The 27,056-nt window shown below is 41.8% G+C and overlaps 1 protein-coding gene across 1 annotated transcript; it reads right to left on the minus strand.

Moving 5' to 3' along the window:
• Positions 1-471: 471 nt before the first annotated feature.
• Positions 472-25,681, minus strand: LOC135530625 (CD5 antigen-like). Its single transcript, XM_064958914.1, has 8 exons — positions 25,359-25,681; positions 3,808-3,837; positions 3,265-3,576; positions 2,531-2,836; positions 2,138-2,407; positions 1,000-1,098; positions 808-896; positions 472-691 (listed from the first exon to the last, which is right to left on the minus strand). The coding sequence occupies exons 1-8, from the start codon at positions 25,492-25,494 to the stop codon at positions 557-559; spliced, it is 1,377 nt and encodes a 458-aa protein (XP_064814986.1). The 5' UTR covers positions 25,495-25,681; the 3' UTR covers positions 472-556.
• Positions 25,682-27,056: the final 1,375 nt, after the last annotated feature.

A 27,056-nucleotide genomic window follows, 5' to 3' on the forward strand; every position in this document is an offset into this window, starting at 1 on the left:
CCCAAACCCCATGTTACCCCAAACCCATGTTACCCAAACCCCATGTTACCCAAAACCCCATGTTACCCAAAACCCCATGTTACCCAAAACCCCATGTTACCCCAAACCCCATGTTACCCCAAACCCCATGTTACCCAAAACCCCATGTTACCCCAAACCCCATGTTACCCAGAACCCCATGTTACCCCAAACCCCATGTTACCCAGAACCCCATGTTACCCAAAAACCCATGTTACCCAAAAACCCATGTTACCAAACCCCATGTTACCCAAAACCCCATGTTACCCAAAACCCCATGTTACCATAACCCCATGTTACCAAAACCCCATGTTTCTCTGGTGGTAAAAATCAAACTAAATGAATAATGGTGGTTGCAGTCACTCCTTTTAGATTTCTTACAAGGTTCTAGAAAAATAAACTTATTCTCAAATTGTTATTAAAATTAGAAATACTTAAGTTTTGTCACCACATTTTAAACACGAGTCCACTGCTGACCATCGATTTAAAACACAAAACTGACCTAAGATCAGCATGTAGGGTCAGCTTCATTCTACTCCTACTCCGTCCCCTGGGCTGCTCTCTCCTCTCCCGGTCCAGCTTCAGCTCTGGAGCTCAGAGAGACCATCTCCATGGCATTGACATAAAGATCCATGCTGCTCACCCTGTTCACTCTCTTCTGCCTCCTGGTGGGCTAGGGAGACACAGCACCAACAGTCAGACATTTACTCTCTAGTATCTCCATTCTCTCTCCCCTCACCCTCTCCCTCTAGTTTAAATGACTTGTAACGTCTGAGTAAATGTCTTTACCTTGTAGTACAGGTAGGAGGTGGTGATTGTTGTCAGTAGGATCAGCAGCACTACAACGTGTCTGATGATGAAGGCTGGCAGAGGAGAGGCTGCAAACAGAAAGACCTTTGATGAGGGGACTGATCATCATCACATAGATCTGTGGGAAATCTGTCAATGACAAAGTTATAAGTCTGGTTCATGTTCAGTTACCTGTGATGGTGAGGGAGAGGAGCTCACTCTCAGAGGAGAAGTTATGAGAGAAAACATAATTCTCATAAACACATCTGTAGTTCCCTTGGTGGGAGTCATCTGCAGCAGGGAAGAGGAAGGCAGCAGAGTGATTGACAGCTGGCTGGGTCTGGGTTCTGTTGGAGCCGGTGAACGTGAGGAGGAAGGAGCCTCCTGGGTACTGTGGCTGAGTGGAGCAGGTGATGGTGAAGTTGTAGCCCCTGAACATCTCGGGCCCCTGGTGGCCCCTGAGACCCCTCCCATTGGGTCAGTCAGGAAGATATCAGGCTGGACCAGAAGATCTGTAACAATAAAAGAGAACAAGAAAAACCTCTTCAACTAGTTTCCTATAAATATGACAATAACATCAGCATGTAACAGTGCCAGCCACCCTCCCTCACAGGGCAACATGAGTAGTGGGCCTACAGTCACTGAGACAACATATGTTGATATCAGGCTTAAGCAGGACATCTGGAACAAGAGGAGAGAAAAAGAAAACGTAGCTCCTCAACTACTTTCCTCATTTAGATGTGACAATAACATGACATGTGACAGTGGTAGTGGGTAGAGACGTTCACTGAGATGACACTCAAATACAAAAGCATTCTGGGATATTTAAGTTGTATTTGATTCCAACTTGACTGAGTGATCTATTTAGTAAAGCAGACTGACAAGTTAAACAGTCATCATGAGAGGTGCAGAGGAAGTTGTATGAATGAAGGAAATCAGTTGAATGTAATTATAATATGTTGATATTTCCTGAGCAGATCACTGTGAGTCCAGGAAGGAGATATAATACATGGACTAAAGTATGTGGAACTCAGCAGTGAGTTTAACAACAGAGGATTATTTTTACGCTCTACGTGGTTCAGCCCTTGACTGTCTGTTCTGTGAGCTTGTGTTGTCTACCACTTCACTGTTGAGCCATTGTTGCTCCTAGATGTGCCACGTTGAAATTCACCGAGACCTTCAGAAAGGACATTTTACTGGCGATGTTTGTCTATGGAGATTGCATGGCTGTGTGCTCAATTTTATACACCTGTCAGCAACAGGTGGGCTGAAATAGCCGAATCCACGAATGTCCACATTCTTTTGGCCACATAGTGTATCTTGTTATTACCTGAGCAGATCACTGTGAGTCCAGGAGAGAGATTATAACTTCTGGAACACTCCCTCAGTGAAGACTCAGACCCATAACAGGAAAGTCTAAACGCTCTAGTGGTGTCTACAAGTAGTACTGAAACAGTGGAGCCACAACCCAGCTGTCTACACACTACTGCAGCTACATCCCAGTCCTCAGCTCCCACAGTCCTCCACTCTCCCTGGTCGTACCACTCCACTCCACCAGCACAGCGACTGCCTCCTCCTACCAGCCTCACATCATCAGGCTCTGAGAAAAGAAAAGAGAGAGACAGTAATCTTACTATTTTCTCACTAAAACACCTATATTGTCTCTCATATTCTTCACTCCAGATGAGAAACAATGTTGATTGAATGACAAACTGTTTCTTACCTGAGCAGGTGAGTCCAACAGCATTACCAGGTAGGCAGTTGTTGTGTTTTCTGTCTGAGGTGTCACAGTCCAGGAGAAGGGACTCTTTGCCTTTACACTGGAACTCTTTATCCCAGGTCTGACCCTCACCTTCTCCATAGAGCCCCCCCTGTAGAGCTGCAGGAGCCCCACAGCCAAGATCCCTACAGACTACCTCTGCATCCTGCTGGTCAAAGTCAGCTTCACACACTGAGGCCCAGGACTGATTGGACTTCACCTCCACTCTCCCAGAGCAGAGACCAGCTCCATCCACAAGCCGCACAGACTCTGGAGAAAAAGAGTTGGTTGAACATTCAATCAGTTTTGTTGATGACACTGTCAAGGACTAAACACAAATATGTTGGATAAAAGATTGTAGTTTGCTATGTTTGATACTGTAAGAGGTAGAAATGGGTTCTTAGTCACTCAGGATCGGGTTGGGAATAATGCAGGCAGGAGACAGGAATAAGTTCACTTCACTTTATAGAAAATAAACAGCTGGACATCCATCAGGCAGCTTCACTTCAGTACCATCTGAACTACAATGATCTGCCCATGAACATCTCCCATAAACCAATATGACAAACACAAATATAATGTTTAAATACATCTGATATCTCTCCCTCTATTTAAATGAATTAAAAACACATAAAGATGATACATGGTAATATTGTATAATGTACAAAATTAATCTCTCAATATGACCAGTCTCTTACCTGAACAGGTCACATGATGATAAGTTCTACCATTACAGCCACCAGGTCCTCCTCTTACAATGTCACACTGTCTAACAGAAGACTCATTTCCATAGCAACCACCTAGTATGACTCTTCGTTTTCCATCTTCAAGCAGAGGCATTCCAGATTCAGCTACAGGATTCCCACAGTCCAGCTCTCTACACACAACCTTGACCTCTATCATCATTCTCCACCACCCAGAACATAGACCCAACCACTCTCCTTCATTGAAGACTTCCACTGTCCCAGAACAGGAAGTGGTCCCATTCACCAGTCTGACTGAGAGTTCAGCTGTAAACAGCAGAGAGGAAAACACAGTGGTGAGGACAGATGATGACAGTGATTCTGTTATTCTAACAGCAGTAATGCTTTGTGGTTGACAAGTATTAGTAGTTCCATAAAACACTACTTGTTATTGGGGTTTAGAATGGTTTGTATGGACACATGAATTTCTCCATGTGGGATAATAAAGTTGACTAATATTGAACTGCTATAATCACTGTAGATTTATACTCTACCTACCTGGTGGACTGACGCTTTGAGCCTGGAGATCTGAGGAGAAAGAGAGAGACAGAGGAGAAAGAGAGAGAGAGACAGAGAGGAGTCAGAGGAAGAGAGAGACAGAGGTTAAATGAACATCAACATGACCTTTCATGATGTGATGGGGAAGACAGGCTTATCGTTGGTATGGTGCAACAACACCCATGTGTACATACACTATATATACAAAAGTATGTGGACACCCCTTCAAATGAGTGGATTCTATTTCAGCCACACCCCTTCCCCATCCCTTCCACACAGTAATACAGGCAAACATTGGCTGTAGAATGGCCTTACTGAAAAGCTCAGTGACTTTCAACATGGCACCATCATAGGATGCCACCTTTCCAACAAGTCAGTTTGGCCCCGGTCAACTGTAAGTGCTGTTATTGTGAAGTGGAAACGTCTAGGAGCAACAGCTGCTCAACTGTGAATTGGTAGAGCGTACAAATCATCTGTCCTCGGTTGCAACACTAACTGCAGAGTTCCAAACTACCTCGAGAAGCAACGTCAGCAGAATAACTGTTCGTTGGGAGCTTCAGGATGAATTTTCCATGACGGAGCAGCAACACACAAGCCTAAGATCACCATGGTCAATGCCAAGCGTTGGCTGGAGTGGTGTAAAACTCAGATAACATGAGAACACTACCTGCCCTAATGCATAGTGCCAACTGTAACGTTTGGTTGAGGAGGAATAATGGTCTGGGGATGTTTTCATTGTTCGGGTTCGGCCCCTTAGTTCCAGTGAAGGGAAATCTAATCGCATTCTAGACAATTCTGTGCTTCCAACTTTGTGGCAACAGTTTGGGGAAGCCCCTTTCCTGTTTCAGCATGACAATGCCCCTGTACACAAAGCAAGGTCCATACAGAAATAGTTTGTTGAGATCGATGTGGAAGAACTTTACTGGCCTGCACAGAGCCCTGACCTAAACCCCATCCAATACTTTTCTTATGATTTGAAATGCAGACTGCAATCCAGGCCAAATCGCCCAACATCTGTACCTAAGCTCATTAATGCTCTTATGGCTGAATGGAAGCAAGTCCTTGCAGCAAAGTTCCAACATCAATGCCTATCGAATATACAGTGTCTATGGGGTCATATTGCACTTCCTAAGGCTTCCACTAGATGTCAACAGTCTTTAGAACCTTGTTTGAGGTTTCTACTGTGAAGGAGGGGGTGAGAGCTGTTTGAGTAAGGGCTCTGCCAGAGTGGCATGAGCTGATCACACTCGCTCACGTGATAGCGACCTGCGTTCCATTGCAATTCTAAAGACAAAGGAATTCCCCGGTTGGAACATTATTGAAGATTTATGTTAAAAACATCCTAAAGATTGATTCTATACATCGTTTGACATGTTTCTACGAACTGTAATATAACTGTTTGTCTGAACATTCGCCTGGACTTATGAGTTTGGATTTGTTTACCAAACACGCTACCAAAAGGAGGTATTTGGACATAAATGATGGACTTTATCGAACGAAACAAACATTTATTGTGGAACTGGGATTCCTGGGAGTGCATTCTGATGACGATCATCAAAGGTAAGTGAATATAATACTATTTCTGACTTCTGTTGACTCCACAACTCCGCGAGTTCATTAGAACGTGCGTTGAAGATGTCGTTCCCATAGCAACGATTAAAACATTCCCTAACCAGAAACCGTGGATTGATGGCAGCATTCGCGTGAAACTGAAAGCGCAAACCACTGCTTTTAATCAGGGCAAGGTGACTGGTAACATGACCGAATACAAACAGTGCAGCAACTCCCTCCGCAAGGCTATCAAACAAGCTAAGCGTCAGTATAGAGACAAAGTAGAATCTCAATTCAACGGCACAGTCACAAGAGGTATGTGGCAGGGTCTACAGTCAATCACAGACTACAAGAAGAAAACCAGCCCAGTCACGGACCAGGATGTCTTGCTCCCAGGCAGACTAAATCACTTTTTTGCCCGCTTTGAGGACAATACAGTGCCACTGACACGGCCTGCAACGAAAACATGCGGACTCTCCTTCACTGCAGCCGAGGTGAGTAAAACATTTAAACGTGTTAACCCTCGCAAGGCTGCAGGCCCAGACGGCATCCCCAGCCGCGCCCTCAGAGCATGCGCAGACCAGCTGGCTGGTGTGTTTACGGACATATTCAATCAATCCCTATACCAGTGTGCTGTTCCCACATGCTTCAAGTGGGCCACCATTGTTCCTGTTCCCAAGACAGCTAAGGTAACTGAGCTAAACGACTACCGCCCCGTAGCACTCACTTCCGTCATCATGAAGTGCTTTGAGAGACTAGTCAAGGACCATAACACCTCCACCCTACCTGACACCCTAGACCCACTCCAATTTGCTTACCGCCCAAATAGGTCCACAGACGATGCAATCTCAACCACACTGCACACTGCCCTAACCCATCTGGACAAGAGGAATACCTATGTGAGAATGCTGTTCATCGACTACAGCTCGGCATTTAACACCATAGTACCCTCCAAGCTCGTCATCAAGCTCGAGACCCTGGGTCTCGACCCCGCCTTGTGCAACTGGGTACTGGACTTCCTGACGGGCCGCCCCCAGGTGGTGAGGGTAGGCAACAACATCACCACCCCGCTGATCCTCAACACTGGGGCCCCACAAGGGTGCGTTCTGAGCCCTCTCCTGTACTCCCTGTTCACCCACGACTGCGTGGCCACGCACGCCTCCAACTGAATCATCAACTGGCCCATCTACTGTTGCTAGCCCCAATTCTGACTTGTGCTCTTATATCTGCTTCACTGATTTCTGCTCTCGTAAAAGCCTGGGATTTCTGCACGTTAACACTAATAAGAAGCTTATTACCTAAAATGGATCAATTGAAAGTGTGGGTTCATAGCTCCAATCCAGATGTGTTGGTAACCAATAGAGAATCAGAGTCCCAAGTGTGGGAACAAAAGTAGTTATGTACTAGACTGGTGGGGATCAGGGAGAGAGTTGAGTTATGTACTAGAATGGTGGGGATCAGGGAGAGAGTTGAGTTATGTACTAGACTGGTGGGGGTCGGGGAGAGAGTTGAGTTATGTACTAGACTGGTGGGGTCGGGTAGAGAGTTGAGTTATGTACTAGACTGGTGGGGGTCGGGGGTCAGGTAGAGAGTTGAGTTATGTACTAGACTAGTGGGGGTCGGGGGTCGGGTAGAGAGTTGAGTTATGTACTAGACTAGTGGGGGTCGGGGGTCAGGTAGAGAGTTGAGTTATGTACTAGACTGGTGGGGGTCGGGGGTCAGGTAGAGAGTTGAGTTATGTACTAGACTAGTGGGGGTCGGGGGTCAGGTAGAGAGTTGAGTTATGTACTAGACTGGTGGGGGTCAGGGGTCAGGGAGAGAGGACTGAAGAGTGGAAAATGCTTCTAGGCTACATGACTTTAATCTCATTAGTTCTTGACTTCAATGATGTGAGATAAACTTCTCAGCAACTTATCTTTGATCAGTGGTTGAACCAAGCTACCAACAGCATGAGATTAACTCTAATTTAAAAAAAAAAAAAAAAAAATGTCGTCATTTTTTAAATCATTAATTTCAGAGGTCAGGGGTCAAGCTGAGCCGGACCAAGAGTGGAAAAGGTTGCTGGTTATGATGACATCACTGGTGAGAAGTCAGTAAAGACAAGATATTCAGTTGGCTGCATGTTAGTCTGTCAGCCCGATCTCTGTTGACATCTCACTTTCTCTCCACGCCTTCTCTCTCTCTCTCTCTCTCTCTCTCTCTCTTCCTGACAGATAGCATCAGTCCTGTTGCCTTGGTAACAGACTTCTATCATCTACACCCCCCTTCTCCTACTCTAACATCAGACCAATATAATATATAATATGTCAAGTATAAGTAGTTCCATAAAACACTACTTGTTATTGGGTTTTAGAATGGTTTGTATGGACACATGACTTTCTTCATGTGGTATAATAAAGTTGACTGATATTGAACTGCTATAATCACTGTAGATTTATACTCTACCTACCTGGTGGACTGATGCTTTGAACCTGGAGATCTGAGGAGAAAGAGAGAGACAGAGGAGAAAGAGAGAAACAAAGGAGAAAGGGAGGTATCAGAGGAAGAGAGAGACAGAGGTTAAATGAACGTCAACAGGACATTTCATGATGTGATGGGGAAGACAGGCTTATCATTGGTATGGTGCAACACCTATGTGTAAACACATTCCCCCTCTCTCTTCTACCCTTCCCTCCCTCCTACCCTCCTCTCCCCTACCCACCTTTCTCCTTCTCAAATCTCTCTCCACTACCCTCCTCTCTTCACTCTCCCCTTCCCTCCTCTCTCCTCTACCTTCCTCTCTGTCCCCAACCCTCTATCCCCAACCCTCCAATCTCCTCTCTCCTCTACAATTCTCTCTCCTGACCTCCTCGCCCCTACCCTCCTTTCTCCTTCACAAATCGCTCTCTTCCCTACCCTTCACTATCCTCTTCCATCCTCTCTCCTCCTCTACCCTCCTCTCTCCTCCACCCTCCTCTCTCCTCCACCCTTCTCTCTCCTCTACCCTCCTCTCTCCTCCACCCTCCTCTCTCCTCCACCCTTCTCTCTCCTCTACCCTCCACCCTCCCCTACCCTCCTCTCTCCTCCACCCTTCTCTCTCCTCTACCCTCCACCCTCCTCTACCCTCCTCTCTCCTCCACCCTTCTCTCTCATCTACCCTCCACCCTCCCCTACCCTCCTCTCTCCTCCAACCTTCTCTCTCCTCCACCCTTGTCTCTCCTCTACCCTCCACCATCCCCTACCCTCCTCTCTCCTCTACCCTCCACTCTCCCCTACTCTCCTCACTCTCCTCCCCTTCTCTCACCCCTACTGTCTGTGCCCTATATTCCTCTCTCCTCTACCTCTTTTTCTAAAACTCTTCTACTCTCTCCCCGACCCTCCTCTCTCCTCCACATATATCTCACGCTTACCCTCATCTCTCATCTACCCTCCTATTTCCAATACTCTTCTCTCTCCCCTACCAACTTCTCTCCTATAGCCTTCTCTCTCCCTACCCTCCTCTCTCCTCTACCCTCCTCTCTCCTCAAACATTTTCTCTCTCTCCTATCTTGCTCTATGCACTCCACTCCCAACTCCCCTCCCATTCTCTCTCCCCTCCCCTCCCCCCCTCACCTCCCATTCTCTCTCCCCTACCCTCCTCTCTCCCTACCCTCCTCTCTCTCTCCTCCTCCTCAAATCTCTCTCCCCACCCCTCCTCTCTATTCCATCTCTCTCTCATTCTCTCTCACTTCCTGACATATAGTGTTGGACCTGTTGATCTTGACTCAGCTCATAGACCTCTATCATCTACACCCCTCCCTTCTCCTACTCTAACATAACACCAATATAATATATAATTCATATAATATATACTCTCATTCATTTACATAGAGACAGATACAATCAATAATTAACACACTGAATATACAACAGTCAGATGCAGGACACCATCACAACTTAACTGACATTAGTGCCTGTCCCCAGATGGACAGTTAGCCTACAGTAAAGTACATTTACAGGTGATCACATCATTGTCCTGCTTTGAGACACATGTTTACTGTCTGCTTCCAGTTGCATGTTATTTTACTAACCCTGCAAACGGTAAGATATCTTACAATATTAAATCACATCTCAATAACTGTCACAAGTGTATAGCAGTATAACAGCATCCTACCTCTACTCCACAACAGGGTCATCAGTACCACTGCAGGTATCATATCTGTCTCTGACTGGGGCTCCACTGACATACACAAGTCACTGTCATGTAGAGAAGACTGAAGACTGGAACGTGCTGCTCGGCTATATGACTTCTATGTCATTCGTTCGTTGGGTCTTTGATGTGAGATAAACTTCTTAGCAACTTATCTTGGATCAGTGGTTGAACACACTACAGCAAACTGATATGTTAAAAAAACTCCACAGGAAACTGCTGACAGAGCAGCAACATTTCACATAGTGTGTCCTATAATATCACCTCTAACCTTCTTCTGATTGAGTTCACCTCTTATAGAATATTGACTTAACATTCCAGCACCTAAATAGAAACAGTACCAGCACCCAAAATGAGTACTGATGAGGTCTCATGTTAGTGCAGGAGAAGAGGGGATGTGGTGTAGAAGCTAGAGGTCTGTTAACCAAGTCAACTCAACAGGCCTGATGCTATATGTCAGGGTCAGGCTGGGCTGGGCCAAGAGAGGAACAGGTTACTGGTTATGATGGCATCACTGGTGAGAAGACAGTGATAAACATATATTCTCTCTCTCCCCCTCCTCTCTCTCTCTCCCCCTCCTCCCTCTACCCTACTTCCCTTCCCCTCCTCTCTCTCTCTCCCCCTCCTCCCTCTCTACCCTACTTCCCTTCCCCGTTTGGATCTCGTTAGTGAGTGTTGCAACCAAGTACAGACAATTTTTACACGTTACACTCTTCAGCACTCGACGGTCCTGTTCTGTGAACTTGTGTGGCCCACTACTTCTTGGCTGAGCCGTTGTTGGTCCCAGATGTTTCCACTTCACAATAACAGCACTTACAGTCGACAAGGCAGCTCCAGCAGGGCAGGAATTTGACAAACTGACTTGTTGGAAAGGTGCCATCTTATGACGGTGCCACATTGAAAGTTACTGAAAGGTCTTCAGTAAGGCCATTCTACTGTCAATGTTTGTCTATGGAGATTGCATGGCTGTGTGCTTAATTTTAAACACCTGTCAGCAACTGGTGTGGCTGAAATGGCCCAATCTACTAATTTGAAGGGGTGTCCACATACTATTGAATATATAGTGTATTCCCCCAGCTGTCTGGTCCAGGAGAATATCACCTGTGATGCTGTCTGGTCCAGGAGAATATCACCTGTGATGCTGTCTGGTCCAGGAGAATATCACCTCTCACAATATTGGGGCAGCAGGGTAGCCTAGTGGTTAGAATGTTATGTAAGGATCAGACTGTATAGGCTATATTACATGTATTTAGTGTATTATTGGGGCAGCAGGGTAGTGGTTAGAATGTTATGTAAGGATCAGACTGTATAGGCTATATTACATGTATTTAGTGTATTATTGGGGCAGCAGGGTAGTGGTTAGAATGTTATGTAAGGATCAGACTGTATAGGCTATATTACATGTATTTAGTGTATTATTGGGGCAGCAGGGTAGTGGTTAGAATGTTATGTAAGGATCAGACTGTATAGGCTATATTACATGTATTTAGTGTATTATTGGGGCAGCAGGGTAGTGGTTAGAATGTTATGTAAGGATCAGACTGTATAGGCTATATTACATGTATTTAGTGTATTATTGGGGCAGCAGGGTAGTGGTTAGACTGTTATGTAAGGATCAGACTGTATAGGCTATATTACATGTATTTAGTGTATTATTGGGGCAGCAGGGTAGTGGTTAGAATGTTATGTAAGGATCAGACTGTATAGGCTATATTACATGTATTTAGTGTATTATTGGGGCAGCAGGGTAGTGGTTAGAATGTTATGTAAGGATCAGACTGTATAGGCTATATTACATGTATTTAGTGTATTATTGGGGCAGCAGGGTAGCCTAGTGGTTAGAATGTTATGTAAGGATCAGACTGTATAAAAGCCAAGTACTAAGAATGAAGAGTCAGTTCTTCCATGGAATTGTTCGGCTTGTTACTGTTTGTAATAAAGTCTAATTGAATTCACAGGTTCTGGTTTTGGTGAAATAGTTGATTCAATATTTTCCACAACAAAAAATTAAGTTGTTTTCAAGTCATTATTAACAACAACCTGAAAATAAATATTTAAAACCTTCAACTAAAACCAAACGTATATTGGACATTGGGTATAGTCTTCTTTTCAACGTCATTTCAATGACATTTTGCTAGGAGGTACAGCCCAATGTCAAAACACAGCTTTAATGGGTCCAAATGAATAACCAATATGCAGAAACCATTTGTGATATTGAAAACCTAAACATAAAATGTAGTATCTGCACAAACATCTGCAACAACAATCAGATTACTTGTATTTTTTTAAACAAGCACCTTTTAAAATGCACGAGCACCAGAAACACTGTTGTTTTGACAAGAAGCAATAAATCACTGATATCAATTAGGGGGGAAATCAGGTTGTTGGTGCTGTTGAAACTAACACAACTAAAAAAACACATGGAAATAGGAGATATATTTTACCTCCCTGGTTAGAGGACAAAATCCTGCAGAAGACAGTCAGCTACATTTTGGAGAGATGCATTTAAATTTAGAGGTCGTTAAACAAAGGAACGCAACACTTATTTTTCATCACTCATCGATATCATGTTGAAATCATTTGTGTGAAAGGGGAGATGAGTTTGTCCTGTTAAAACTAACAGCTCAAAAACCACATGGAATCTGGGAATAATGTGTACATCAATGGTTGGAGGACAACTTGTAGAAAACATCTAGCTACATTTTGATTCAAGTGGGTCACCAATGCTGTAAGTGTAACACAGCTCTTTTTGTGTTAGTCACTTTCTGTTATATCATATAAATAGCACTCTTTCAATTCAGAGCCTGGATTTTCCCCCTGAGGCTAATATCCATATCATGCAGAAATCAATTGAACAGGGGGCAAACGTTTAGTGTTCTACATTGTGACATCATTAAAATACTGCTACTACAATGTTTAAACATTCTACATTGTGACATCATTAAAATACTGCTACTACAATGTTAAAACATTCTACATTGTGACATCATTAAAATACTGCTACTACAATGTTAAAACATTCTACATTGTGACATCATTAAAATACTCCTACTACAATGTTTAAACATTCTACATTGTGACATTAATTCATTGATATCATGAAACAACTCCTTCATTAATGTATTTTCTGATGTTTGATCAGAGATCTTTTATCAGAGTATCTCTTCCCACATTGTTCACAGTTTTAAGAATTCTCTCTCCTGTGTGTGTTCTCTGGTGTACAATCAGATGGCTGGATGTAGTAAAATTCTTCCCACATTGTTCACATCTATAAGGTTTCTCTCCTGTGTGTGTTCTCTGGTGTACAATCAGATGGCTGGATGTAGTAAAATTCTTCCCACATTGTTCACAACTATAAGGTTTCTCTCCTGTGTGTGTTCTCTGGTGTGATACCAGGTTGCTTGACTGAATAAAACTCTTCCCACATTGATAACAGCTGTAAGGTTTCTCTCCTGTGTGTTTTCTCTGGTGAGATAACAGGCTGCTTGACTGAGTAAAACTCTTCCCACATTAATCACAGCTATAAGATTTGTCTCCTGTGTGTGTTCTCTGGTGTACAATCAGATGGCGAGATGTAGTAAAACTCTTCCCACATTGATCACAGCTATAAGGTTTCTCTCCAGTGTGAATTGTCATGTGTACTTTTAGTGAATTTGATCTTAAGTAACTCTTCCCACAGTTAGAGCAGCAGTGAGATTTCTTCCCTGTTGGTCTCCACGGGTGTTTCTTGAGGTGTTCTGATCGGGAGGGACTCTTCTCTGCCTCGTCAGCTTCATGATGTTGTTGAGGCTCCCCAGAGGATCCACGATAGTCACGTCTCTCTCCTGTGTGAACAACAAAGTCTGACAGATGGTTAAAGGCCCACAACAGCAGAAATCCACTGTAAAAGGTGATGCCAACAGCGTTGCCATGATATTGTACAACAATTGACGTCTGTAATGAATGTTAAAATTATTTGACAATTGTCTTGAGACAGTCAAGTGAGCAACAATAGTCATATTTTGTCTTATTTTCACATTAGTAGTAACATCGATGATTGGAGGCTAGAGATAAGTTATTACAGTTGCTGAACCCCTAAGCAGTGTGCCAGACAACCTTTGGTCACCAATATAGGCCCCTTTCTGTGTTTGCTAAAATAGGCGCACAAGGGCAATTAATTGAATGTGAGAGTGGTTACATTTATCCAGCCCCCATCCCTCAGCTGTTTACCAAACCAAGTCTCAGGGCAGCCATTTTGTTGCTGTTTAAATCCTAGGTTGTCCCTTTAAAAAAGCCAAATCAATCGATCAACCAATCTGCAGTTCAAACAATAACAAAGATGCCATTCCACCACTGTTTTGGTGATAAGATGATGGATGGGTCTGGAGAAATGTAACTACTCTCAAATTCATAGACAGACCTACGGATGCAGGGACTGACCATCCATGAAATCAACATGATAGTTTTAACCATGTTGAGGCTAAACAGTGTTGATTTACATTGTTTGTAAACATTGGCGTAAAAAATCTTATTTGGGGTTCTGATGGGGTACAACAGTTGAACTAAGCTCATGAGGTACAGTGCCTTATTCGGCCCCTTGAACTTTGCGACCTTTTGCCACATTTCAGGCTTCAAACATAAAGATATAAAACTGTATTTTTTTGTGAAGAATCAACAACAAGTGGGACACAATCATGAAGTGGAACGACATTTATTGGATATTTCAAACATTTTTAACAGCAGTTTTCAGTTCTTTCCACACATTCTCGATTGGATTCAGGTCTGGACTTCCCCTTTAACACCACACATCAGTTCAACAACTGCAGAGTTTGTGCCTCTGTTTTTAAGACAGTACTTACTAGTGTTAATCACGGCCCGGTTTCTCAAAACCATCTTACGGCTGAGTTCAACGTTAGAACCACAGGATGCCTTAAGAAGCGTTGGGGAAACCGGGCCCAGATGTCCAGTTTCCTCTTCTTCCTCCTCCTCCTTTACCGATGTGACAGTCATCTCCGCCTCCTCCTCTTTCAATCTGAACGAGTCTTCCTTTTCTTCCACTGAAACGTCTTTCTCTTCTTCTTTCACGGTAACAGCTTCACCCTCTACTTGTTTTTGTATTGAAACATCCTTCTCTTCCTCCTCCTCTTTCGGGAGAACTTCTTTCTCCGTCCAGAAGACCTCCTCTTCTTTAGCAGGAGGAGAGCAGCTTAGTGAACTCATGGTCGGGGATGTTCGCTAGCTAGCATTAGCAACTAGCCTAGTTCTAAGCTAATTTAGCAAACCAGCTAGCTGACAAACAACGTAATTATATAATTAAATGGGTCAACACGTACATAAGACAGAAGTGTGTTTAGTACACAGCGACTAATATACACCAAAACAGTATAAAGAGAGTGAATGTTGTAGCTATGTTTGCTATTAAGCTACCGAGGTGTCTAACTGTTGTTGTTGAAGCAGCGTCCCGTCCACTAGATTATACGTCACACTGGCAGCATCGCCTGAACCTAAAAGACGCACATCGCCATCTGCTGACTGGAGTGGCAACGCAGTTGAGGAACCAAAAGTTTATTTTTTAATTAATTAAAGTTGATTATCATATTAAGTCGTTCATAGAAAAGCATGTGTTGATTGATTCGTTTTTAATAATTTAGAACAAACTTTAGACCCACTACATTGAATTGAACCATAGAACCATAGTTCTGACATGGATCATTTTGACCTGAGGCATATCTTTTATCAGCCTAAATGTGGTTTATTTGTCAATCAACTTGTTCTTAATAAATCTAAATCATGGTTTAGTGTTTCTGTATCAATATGGACTTTTAACAAATTCAAATCCTTTGGAGTCATTTTGACACCAGCCAAAAGCACCTTTGATAAATAGGACATTTATTTCAAATCAGAAACAAATCACATGTTATTGGTCACATACACGTGTTTAGCAAATGTTATTGCAGGTGTAGCAAAATGCTTGTGTTTCTTGCTCCGACAGTGCAGTAATATCTAACAAGTAATATCTAACCAGTTTCACAAATCTAAGTATTTGAATGTAGGTTTCTCTGTAGACATGATCCATCCCACCAGAGGGTGGAGGGGCACCTGTATCAGTGGTTTTGACCAGATAGACACCTGCAGACACACAGTATAGTGCCTCCCATGTTCTCTCCTAAGATTGGACTTTCTATACCACGTATCACCTGACTGTGTACAAAACTGCCAATGATAGAAAGCTCTTCCAGTGGTATACAGTGTATTCATTAAGTATTCAGACCCCTTCACTTATTCCACATTTAGTTACGTTACAGCCTCATTATAAAATTGAATATGTTTTTCCCCTCATCAATCTACACACAAAACCCCATAATGACAAACCAATAACAGATTTGATTTTTTTGCAAATGTATTTACTTAAGTATTCAGACCCTTTGCTATGAGACTCGAAAATGAGCTCAGACATCCTTCTTCCATTGATCATCCTTGAGATGTTTCTACAACTTGATTGGAGTCCACCTGTGGTAAATTCAATAAATTAGACATGGTTTGGAAAGGCACACACCTGTCTATATAAGGTCCCACAGTTTACAGTGCATGTCAGAGCAAAAACCAAGCCATGAGGTCAAAGGAATTGTCCGTAGAGATTTGAGACAGGATTGTGTCGAGGCACAGATCTGTGGAAAGGTACCAAAAATGTCTGTAGCAAACGGTCCCCATGAACACAATGGCCGCCATCATTCTTAAATGGAAGAAGTTTGGAACCACCAATACTCTTTCTAGAGCTGGCCGCCCGGCCAAACTGAGAAATCGGGGGAGAAGGGCCTTGGTAAAGGAGGTGAACAAGAACCCGATGTTCACTCTGACAGAGCTCCAGATTTCTTGGACAATTCTGTGAAATGTGTTGGCTAGAGATGACTTGCAGGAGCTTGCAGGGATTTGTAGTCTTGCATGTTGTCTACTTTGATGCTAATTAGCATATTTGAATCCGAGAGTAGAGAGAGATTTGTATTTATTACGGATCCCCATTAGCTTGCCAAGAAATGTATCTTGCCTGTTATCTATCTTTGATCCTGCCAAGGCATTTTTCCTGGGGTTTAAATGGATCCTCAGAGTTCCTGCCAAGAGAGAGCAAATATCCCCATAGTTCCTGCCAAGGCAGCAGCTACTTTCCTGGGGTTTATTATGGATCCCCATTAGTTCCTGCCAAGGCAGCAGCTACTCTTCCTGGGGTTTATTATGGATCCCCATTAGTTCCTGCCAAGGCAGCAGCTACTCTTCCTGGGGTTTAATATGGATCCCCATTAGTTCCTGCCAAGGCAGCAGCTACTCTTCCTGGGGTTTATTATGGATCCCCATTAGTTCCTGCCAAGGCAGCAGCTACTCTTCCTGGGGTTTAATATGGATCCCCATTAGTTCCTGCCAAGGCAGCAGCTACTCTTCCTTGGGTTTATTATGGATCCCCATTAGTTCCTGCCAAGGCAGCAGCTACTCTTCCTGGGGTCCAGCTAAAATAAAGGCATTTATACCATCTTAAAAACATGACAATAAATTCACAACACACTGTGTCCTCAGTCACCTCGTCCCAGAGAGGTTTCCATGGTTATCAAAACATCACACCAGGTTGAGTCTAAACAAAACAGCCCTGTGGGGAAAATGAATGGAACCATCTCCCTGTTTGACCTCTAGTTGTTATGGATATTATGACTCTACAGAGACACACAGTGGACGTGTCAAAATATGTTCCATTGATAAAGCACACTTTATTTAACCTCAATGTCATCTTGTGTTTACATGGCATTGTAGATTTTAGCTGTATATAGTATGTATTTTGGATGTTTTCAGTGTGTTTTAAACCCTTTCGGACAATGGATAAATCACAATTAAAAATAGTGCACTAACATTATACAAAGTGAACTCAAGTCTGACAGCCCAAACAAACACACACATTCTCAGTCAGAAACACAAGTCAGAACACAGCCTCTCGATTCTCTCATGTGTTTTCAGGTTCTCTGACTGGGAAAATGTCTTTCCACAATGAGAGCAGTGGTATGTCTTCTCCTCCTGTGTATTTGTATGTGTATTCTTTCATGCTCTTTCAGGTACCTTAACCGGGTAAATCTCTCTCCACACTGGGAGCAGCGGTACATCTTCTTACCTGTGTGTGTCCTCTCATGCTTGTTCAGGTTTCCTACCTGGCCAAAACTCTTTCCACAATGGGAACATTGGAAAAGCTTTTCCCCTGTGTGTCCCCTCTCATGCGTTTGCAGGCTCCCTAACTGGGTAAACGACATTCCACATTGGGAACAGTGGTAAGGCTTCTCTCCAGTGTGTATTCTCTTATGTGTTCTCAGGCTCCCTGACTGAGTAAAACTCTTCCCACACTGGGAGCAGTGATGTCGTCCTGCTGGTTTGGACGTCTCGGGGTCTGGTTTCCCTGAAGGACTCTTCCTGCTGTCAGAAGGAGAGTCTGGTCTCTCTCCTGTCAAAGACAAACAGATGATTTAATTAAACAGACCTGAATGAAACCTCCACATGACAAAACTTCCTCTGACGTTTAATCTAGACTAGATCCCTCAATCACCTGAAGTCACTTTTCACAAGTGTTATTAAAGCCACTACAAAATGCAGGTCTCTGTGTGGTTCTTAGTCAGAGAGGCCTATAGAATGTTTTTATTTATTTCACCTTTATTTAACCAGGTCAAGTTGAGAACAAGTTCTCATTTACATTGTGATAAAGTTGACACATACAACGACACAGAGTTACACATGGACAAAACAAACATACAGTCAATAATACAGTATAAACAAGTCTATATACGATGTGAGCAAATGAGGTGAGATAAGGGAGGTAAAGGCAAAAAAAGGCCATGGTGGCAAAGTAAATACAATACAGCAAGTAAAACACTGGAATGGTAGATTTGCAATGGAAGAATGTGCAAAGTAGAAATAAAAATAATGGGGTGCAAAGGAGCAAAATAAATAAATAAAATACAGTAGGGAAAGAGGTAGTTGTTTGGGCTAAATTATAGGTGGGCTATGTACAGGTGCAGTAGTCATTGTATGTTGTAGCGTTTACACCAGTCCAGCAATGATAAAGTACTTTATGATGAGGCGAACATTAAATAAACGATTTAGTATCATTTTTATTATAGAAGATTGAATAAGTGTGCTTCAAACGGTTTGCTTGGAATGATTTGTAGCCATGGTCTCGACTACCTGTGCATGAGAGTCCATTCAACTCATTTTCCCTACCTGAAAAAACGCCATTCCATAAAGTGTATTCGCGCACGCAAATTCAGGAAGAAACCGACGAGCAGATGGCCTGACCGCGTTTTGCGACTGTCGGCTCACTTGACCGCAGTCAACGGTGGGCTGGAAATCGCCTCCAGTTTAGTACAGTGGAACTGCAGTATTGAATGAAGGCAAGTCCATTCCGTGAGACATTTAAGTTGTGATTTTGGGTGCAAATCCATTGTTAACGTTTTGTTGTTGGCCAGCTTCTTGATGGTATTCACATCTTACAGTGTAGCTTTATCAATTCCTACATTAAAAAACGGCATTTAAGATCAGAACTAGAGTAGAATGCCGCTTTAAAACCACGTATCAGTTCAACAACTATTTTCAAGACAGGACTTACTGGTGTTACTCAGATCTTCTGTCTCCTTCTCTTCTTCCCTCTCCTCCTCCTTCAATATGACAGTTATCTCTCCTTCATTCACTCCAAAAAAAGTATAATCGTTTTCTTCCTCTTCTTTCTGTGTAACAGCCTCACCCTCGACTTCTTCGTTTACTGTGACATCCTCCTCTTCATTCTCCTCTTTCACGACAACGTTCAGCCAAATACCTTCTTTCTCCTTCCAGCAGACCTCTTTTTTAGCAGGAGGGCAGCAGCTTGCTGAGCTCATGGTCGGGGATGTTAGCCAGCTAACCTAGCTAGTTAGCGACTAGACTAGTGATAGGCTCATTTATCAAGCCAGCTACCGTTACCTGACGAAACGGAAATATGACATGAAATGGGGAAACTAGTTAAAAGACAGAATTATGTTCCAAATACAGAAGTAAATATAGACCGAAGCAGTCTGAACTGCTTGAACGTTTCCACTAGGAAGCTACCGAGGTGGCTGACGAGATGTTGTTGAAGAAGCGTCCCGTCCACTACATTATACGTCACTCTGATAGCATCGCCTAAAAAACGCATATCGCCATCTGTTGACTGGAGTGGTTAACGCAGATAAATGTTTATTTTTATTTCCAGACAAACAGTGCATTTTTACATTTATTTCATTAAATAATTATATAATAGTCAGAAAACTGCAGATTTGTAATAAGTATGAATTTAAAACCTACTTCCACATTCTACCAACCCAACAGATGTTACTACTACAGGGAATATTAACCAATGAGGAGGGTCTTTCCACATTCTACCAACCCAACAGATGTTTATACAATGAAAACTTTCAGGTTAATTGAAGTTAAATTCCCAAAAAGCCTAAACAGGTTTGGTCATTGATCACTGGATTGATCACTGGAGTCGAAGGAGGAGGTTGATCATCAGGAGTCAATGAAAGGAGGTTGATCATCAGGAGTCAGATGTGAAGGAGGAGGTTGATCATCAGGAGTCAGATGTGAAAGGAGGTTGATCATCAGGAGTCAGATCAAGGAGGAGGTGGATTGATCATCAGGAGTCAGATGTGAAGGAGGAGGTTGATCATCAGGAGTCAGATGTGAAGGAGGAGGTTGATCATCAGGAGTCAGATGTGAAGGAGGAGGTTGATCATCAGGAGTCAGATGTGAAGGAGGAGGTTGATCATCAGGAGTCAGATGTGAAGGAGGAGGTTGATCATCAGGAGTCAGATGTGAAGGAGGAGGTTGATCATCAGGAGTCAGATGTGAAGGAGGAGGTTGATCATCAGGAGTCAGATGTGAAGGAGGAGGTTGATCATCAGGAGTCAGTGAAGGAGGAGGTTGATCATCAGGAGTCAGATGTGAAGGAGGAGGTTGATCACATCAGTGAATTGTACTTTTTGGAGAAATGTCCTCTGGTCTGATGAAACAAATATAGAACTGTTGGGCCATAATGACCATCGTTATGTTTGGAAGAAAAAGGGAGAGGCTTGCAAGCCAAAGAACCCCATCCCAACTGTGAAGCATGGCGGTGGCAGTATCATGTTTGTGGGGGTGTTTTGTTTGTGGGGGTGTTTTGCTGCAGGAGAGACGAGTGAACTTCACAAATTAGATGGCATCATGAGGTGGGGAAATTATGTGGATATATTGAAGCAACATCTCAAGACATGAGTTAAAGCTTGGTCGCAAATGGGTCTTCCAAATGGACAATGACCCCAAGCATGCTTCCAAAGTTGTGGCAAAATGGCTTAAGGACAACAAAGTCAATGTATTGGAGTGGCCATCACAAAGCCATGACCTCAATCGTATAGAAAATGTGTGGGCAGAACTGAGAAGGCGTGTGCGAGCAAGGAGGCCTACAAACCTGACTCAGTTACACCAGCTCTGTCAGGAGGAATGGGCCAAAATGCACCCAACTTATTGTGGGAAGCTTGTGGAAGGCTGCCCGAAACGTTTGACCCAAGTTAAACAATTTAAAGGCAATGCTACCAAATACTAATTGAGTGTATGTAAACTTCTGACCCACTGGGAAATTGATGAAATTAAAGCTGAAATAAATAATTCTCTCTACCATTATTTTGACATTTCACATTCTTAAAATAAAGTGGTGATCCTAACTGACATAGACAGGGAATTTTTACTAGGATTAAATGTCAGGAATTGTGATGAGATTAAATGTATTTGGCTAAGGTGTATGTAAACTTTCAACTTCAACTGTAGGTACGTTGTGGGACTGATGTGTGTGGTGATGTGTGTGGTGTTAAAGGGGAAATCTGAAATTTGTTTCTAAACATTGGAGTAAAAAAATAATGCCAGCTTTGTAATTGTTTCAACTGCAGATTGGTTGTTTGATTGTTGTGTGGCTTTTTTAAAGGGGCAACCTGCGTTTTAAACAGAAACAAAATGTCAGCCCAGAGACCTGAGCTGTGTTGGAATACTCATACTAACTGTACTATTTGTGACTATTTGTAGTTTGCTTATTGGTCGTAGTATGATATAGTTGGTTTAGCCAAAAGTTCCCTGGTATGCAAGCTTTTCTAAACTTTTATTCACTTTTTAGGGATATTGTGATGTCATTATGGGGTATTGTTGAAGATAGATAATTTAAAAAAAATGTCATCCATTTTAGAATAGTTGCCAAAGAACATTTTACTGGTTGAAGTTGTTTTTAAATATAAAGTAGTACATTTTTGACAAAAACATAAACATTATATTAATCAGGACATTCAAATGAACCTTACAATTATAATCCAAAGTTGTGTGAAATGCATTCATAAGCAACCTGGAAATGGAGGCTATATCTGCTGTCAGCCTATGAGAACTCCCCTGAGTTTCCCCCACGGTGGTGAACTAGTGAATAGACACAGAGATTAATGTGAGTTTCCTTGAGTAGCATCCTGATCTTACACTGATAGTGTGTTGTCATATTCAGAATACATTGTGGAAAAACTACAATCTCTGCTCACCTTTTTGCTCCAGGCAGATATACAACATCCATAACTTGTGGTTTCTGCATTAGAAGGGAGGGGTTTCTGCATTAGAAGGGAGGTTTTTCTGCATTAGAAGGGAGGGGTTTCTGCATTAGAAGGGAGGGGTTTCTGCATTAGAAGGGAGGGGTTTCTGCAACCAAATTGCATGTGCATCGCCCTTGTTGCAATTTTAGCAAACACAGAAAAGGGTCTATATAGAAGACCAAAAGTCATCTGGCACACTGCTTAGGATGTCAACAACTTTTACTTTTTCTAGCCTAAAATCTTCAATGTTCCTACTAATGTGAAAACAAGACTAAATATGACTATTGTTGCTCACTTGACTGTCTTAAAACAATTTTCAAGTAATTTTAACATTCATTACAGACGTCAATTGTTGTACAACATCATGGCTACGCTGTTGGCATCACCTTTTACAGTGGATTTCTGTTGTTGTGGGCCTTTAACCATCTGTCTGACTTGTTCTTTACACAGGAGAGAGACGTGACTATCGTGGATCCTCTGGGGAGCCTCAACATCATGATGCTAACAAGGCAGAGAAGAGTCTCTCCAGTTGATATCACCTCAAGAAACACCAGCAGAGACCCACAGGGAAATAATCTCACTGCTTCTCTGACTGTGGGTAAGGTTGCAAATCTTCATCAGAACTTAAAATACACCAGCGAGTACACACAGGAGAGAAATCTCACCACTGTTTTGATTGTGGGAAGAGTTACTTAAGATCAGAATCACTAAAAGTACACATGAGAATTCACACAGGAGAGAAATCTTATAGCTGTGATCAATGCGGGAATAGTTTTACTCACTCAAGCTGTCTGACAGTACATCTGAGAGCACACAAGGAAGAGAAACCTTACCACTGCGGAAAGAGTTTTGTTAGTTCAACAGATTTAAAATCACACCAGAAAATACACACAGTAGAGAAACCTTATAACTGTACTCAATGTGGGAAGAGTTTTGTTACATTTAGCCATCTGACTATACACCAGAGAACACACACAGGAGAGAAATCTCATAGCTGTGATCAATGTCACAAGAGATACTCTGATAAAAGATCTCTGATCAAACATCAGAAAATACATACATGAAGTAGTTGTTTCATGATATCAATGAAATGTCACAATGTAGAATGTTTTAACAATGTAGTGGGAGTATTTTAATGATGTCACAATGTAGAATGTTTTAACATTGTAGTAGGAGTATTTTAATGATGTCACAATGTAGAATGTTTTAACATTGTAGTAGGAGTATTTTTTTATGATGTCACAATGTAGAATGTTTTAACATTGTAGTAGGAGTATTTTAATGATGTCACAATGTAGAATGTTTTAACATTGTAGTAGGAATACAAAGGATTTGAATTTGTTAAAAGTCCATATTGATACAGAAACACTAAACCATGATTTAGATGTATTAAGAACAAGTTGATTGACAAAGTCATGAGAAATTGGAAGAATTGAATAAACCACATTTTGGCTTTGATAAAAGATATGCCTCAGGGGTCAAAATGATCCATGTCAGAACTAAGGTTCAATGTAAATATGTAGTGGATCTAAAGATTGTTTTAAATTATCACTCATTATAAACAAACCAATCAACACATGCTTCTCTTTGAATGACTAATATAATATTACACTGTTGTGAAATAAATTAAAATACACTTTTGGTTCCTCAACTGTGTTGCCCCTCCAGTCAGCAGAAGACGATGTGCGTCTTTTTATATTTTATTTTATTTATATATTTTTTTAAATTCAAAATACAGATCTACAATTTACATTGTTACGTCATACAAACGCAGGTATTAACAAGAAAATACTAAAACATACAAAAAATTAGCTTTTCTATTGTAATAGTAATCACTCTGAAGAAATCTATTCACTAGGGTTAATGATTCAATGTTAATGTTCACTAGGGTTATTATTCACTAGGGTTAATGTTGTTATTCACTAGGGTTAATGTTGTTATTCACTAGGGTTAATGTTGTTATTCACTAGGGTTAATGTTGTTATTCACTAGGGTTAATGTTGTTATTCACTAGGGTTAATGTTGTTATTCACTAGGGTTAATGTTTTAAAAAATCGTTAAATTCAATCAGAAAAAAATGTAATTTTGGTATAGAATTTTGTAATATTTGTTTGTGTATAAAGTATTTGGCAACAAGAATAAAAAATTCACAATCATTTCAATGGTCTTGTTGTCATTGCAATAGTAACATATTATATCCTTCATGTAAAACATGGGCAGTGTTCATAATGGTAAATAAGTATCTTGCAAGGTTTCCCCAAAATTATGACACAAATTTACATTAAAGAACAAGTGGGACAGATTCTCACCTTTTTCACAGAAAACACAGATATCATCAACAGCCACATGTGGACATCATAGAATTACATGGATATATCTGATGTAACATGTTAAAGTGCTCTTCCTTAACGTTGTTTGTTATACAGTATTTGTGAGGCCTGAACCAGGCATGTTTCCAGACAAGGTCAGGAATAATAAGCAGGTTCCACAAACACTTTCCTCTCGGTGGAAGTTGCTTTTGTGAACGGAGAATTGGTCTTATATATTTATTACAACAAGATCTCTCAAGTAAACCCACGCCTTCCAATCTGAGTTCTGGATCAACTTTGTGATCACTACCAAAGATAAGATGAGTTTTCATTAGTGTAGTTAGACCCCTGGGAACGGCTCTGACCACAGAAATAAACTCTCTGAAAGGTATTGGAAACCCTTTCAATGTTATAAATTGTTCATATGTGAAAATATTACCTCTGTTGTCGAAAAACATCAAGAACAAAGTCATTATTCCTCTCATGCCAGCTGGGGTAGAACAAGGACTTATTCCTTACAGTCATATCTGAATTATTCCACAAAAGATCTTTATGTGGGGAAAAAATGTGCAGGAAACATATTTTCCAGGCCATTAAAACCTCTTAAGGATGACGCAGAATAAAGTCCCACTGCAGGAACATCAATCAGCGGAAATTTCAGAGCGCCACCTATAGTTTTCGTTAAAACTCAAACTTTCATTAAAACACACATACAATGTATTGAATTAAAGCTGCACTCGTTGTGAATCTAGGCACCAAGTCAGATTTGTAAAATGCTTTTCGGCGAAAGCATGATAAGCTATTATCTGATAGCATGCACCCCCCAAAATACCAGGACGTCACATAAACAACAGATTTTGCGGTAGCCGGCGCTACACAAAACGCAGAAATAAAATATAAAACATTCATTACCTTTGACGAGCTTCTCTGTTGGCACTCCTATATGTCCCATAAACATCACAATTGGGTCTTTTTCCCGATTAAATCCGTCATTGTATACCCAAAATGTCATTTCATGAAGGCTGGTCTGATCCAGGAAAATTCCCATTTACAAGACGCAAAGTCACGTTTTAAAATTACAAAAGTTGCCTATAAACTTTTACAAATCACTTCAAACTACTTTTCTAAACCAACTTTAGGTATTAATAAACGTTAATAATCTATCAAATTGATCACGGGGCAAACTGTATTCGATAGCAGAAAGTCTTGAAATCATCCTCCATGTTTACACTTTCAAAACATCATGCAGTGCGGTTCAAGTTTGGCATTGCCATTACGTCATCCAACCAAGGATAAAGGACGAATAAAATGCCAGTACAGGCGCCATCGTGTGGAAGCTGTAGGCATTGTAATGGGGTCCTCGTTTTTGTCCTGTCGCCTTAAACAATGCATTGACTGGCGGATGAATATTATCTTTGTGTTTTTGGTGAACAGTTTTCCCTGGAAATTTTACTGCACGTTCTTTATAGCAAACGATTTAACCAGTTTTAGAGATCGGAAATTCGCATCAATTCATTAGCAGGATTGAAATTTGCGCGATTAACCTCCTAAGCTTGTTGGTGAAACCTAGCCAATTTATTTAATACTATTATCCTACTGAACAGTACAGCTTGGGTTGGTCTACTATTATCATACTGAACAGTACAGCTTGGGTTGGTCTACTATTATCCTACTGAACAGTACAGCTTGGGTTGGTCTACTATTATCCTACTGAACAGTACAGCTTGGGTTGGTCTACTATTATCCTACTGAACAGTACAGCTTGGGTTGGTCTACTATTATCCTACTGAACAGTACAGCTTGGGTTGGTCTACTATTATCCTACTGAACAGTACAGCTTGGGTTGGTCTACTATTATCCTACTGAACAGTACAGCTTGGGTTGGTCTACTATTATCCTACTGAACAGTACAGCTTGGGTTGGTCTACTATTATCCTACTGAACAGTACAGCTTGGGTTGGTCTACTATTATCCTACTGAACAGTACAGCTTGGGTTGGTCTACTATTATCCTACTGAACAGTACAGCTTGGGTTGGTCTACTATTATCCTACTGAACAGTACAGCTTGGGTTGGTCTACTATTATCCTACTAACAGTACAGCTTGGGTTGGTCTACTATTATCCTACTGACCAGTACAGCTTGGGTTGGTCTACTATTATCCTACTGAACAGTACAGCTTGGGTTGGTCTACTATTATCCTACTGAACAGTACAGCTTGGGTTGGTCTACTATTATCCTACTGAACAGTACAGCTTGGGTTGGTCTACTATTATCCTACTGAACAGTACAGCTTGGGTTGGTCTACTATTATCCTACTGAACAGTACAGCTTGGGTTGGTCTACTATTATCCTACTGACCAGTACAGCTTGGGTTGGTCTACTATTATCCTACTGAACAGTACCACTTGGGTTGGCCTGTAACAAGTAATTAAAGAGTAAAAAGTAATTAAAGAGCAACAGTAATATAACAATAGCAGGACTATATACAGGTCAGTACCTGGCTCTCCAGAGAAGACAGGCTATGTGCCCACAACCCACAAAATGAGGTGGAAACTGAGATGCACTTCCTAACCTCCTGCCAAATGTATGACTGTTAATTCATACTGTA

This window comes from Oncorhynchus masou, unplaced genomic scaffold, assembly GCF_036934945.1.
Source record: "Oncorhynchus masou masou isolate Uvic2021 unplaced genomic scaffold, UVic_Omas_1.1 unplaced_scaffold_1398, whole genome shotgun sequence".
NCBI lineage: Eukaryota > Metazoa > Chordata > Actinopteri > Salmoniformes > Salmonidae > Oncorhynchus > Oncorhynchus masou.

What these genes read in the sequence shown, in the direction of transcription:
- LOC135530625 (XM_064958914.1), bottom strand. Translation starts at nt 25,494, where the DNA reads ATGGGAATTTTCCTGGATCAGACCAGCCTTCATGAAATGACATTTTGG. An exon ending in ACTCACAGTGATCTGCTCAG is followed by an intron (nt 1,099 to 2,137) that starts GTAATAACAAGA and finishes TCCCTGCTGCAG; the next exon opens with ATGACTCCCACCAAGGGAAC. An exon ending in CCTCTCCCTCACCATCACAG is followed by an intron (nt 897 to 999) that starts GTAACTGAACAT and finishes TTCTGTTTGCAG; the next exon opens with CCTCTCCTCTGCCAGCCTTC.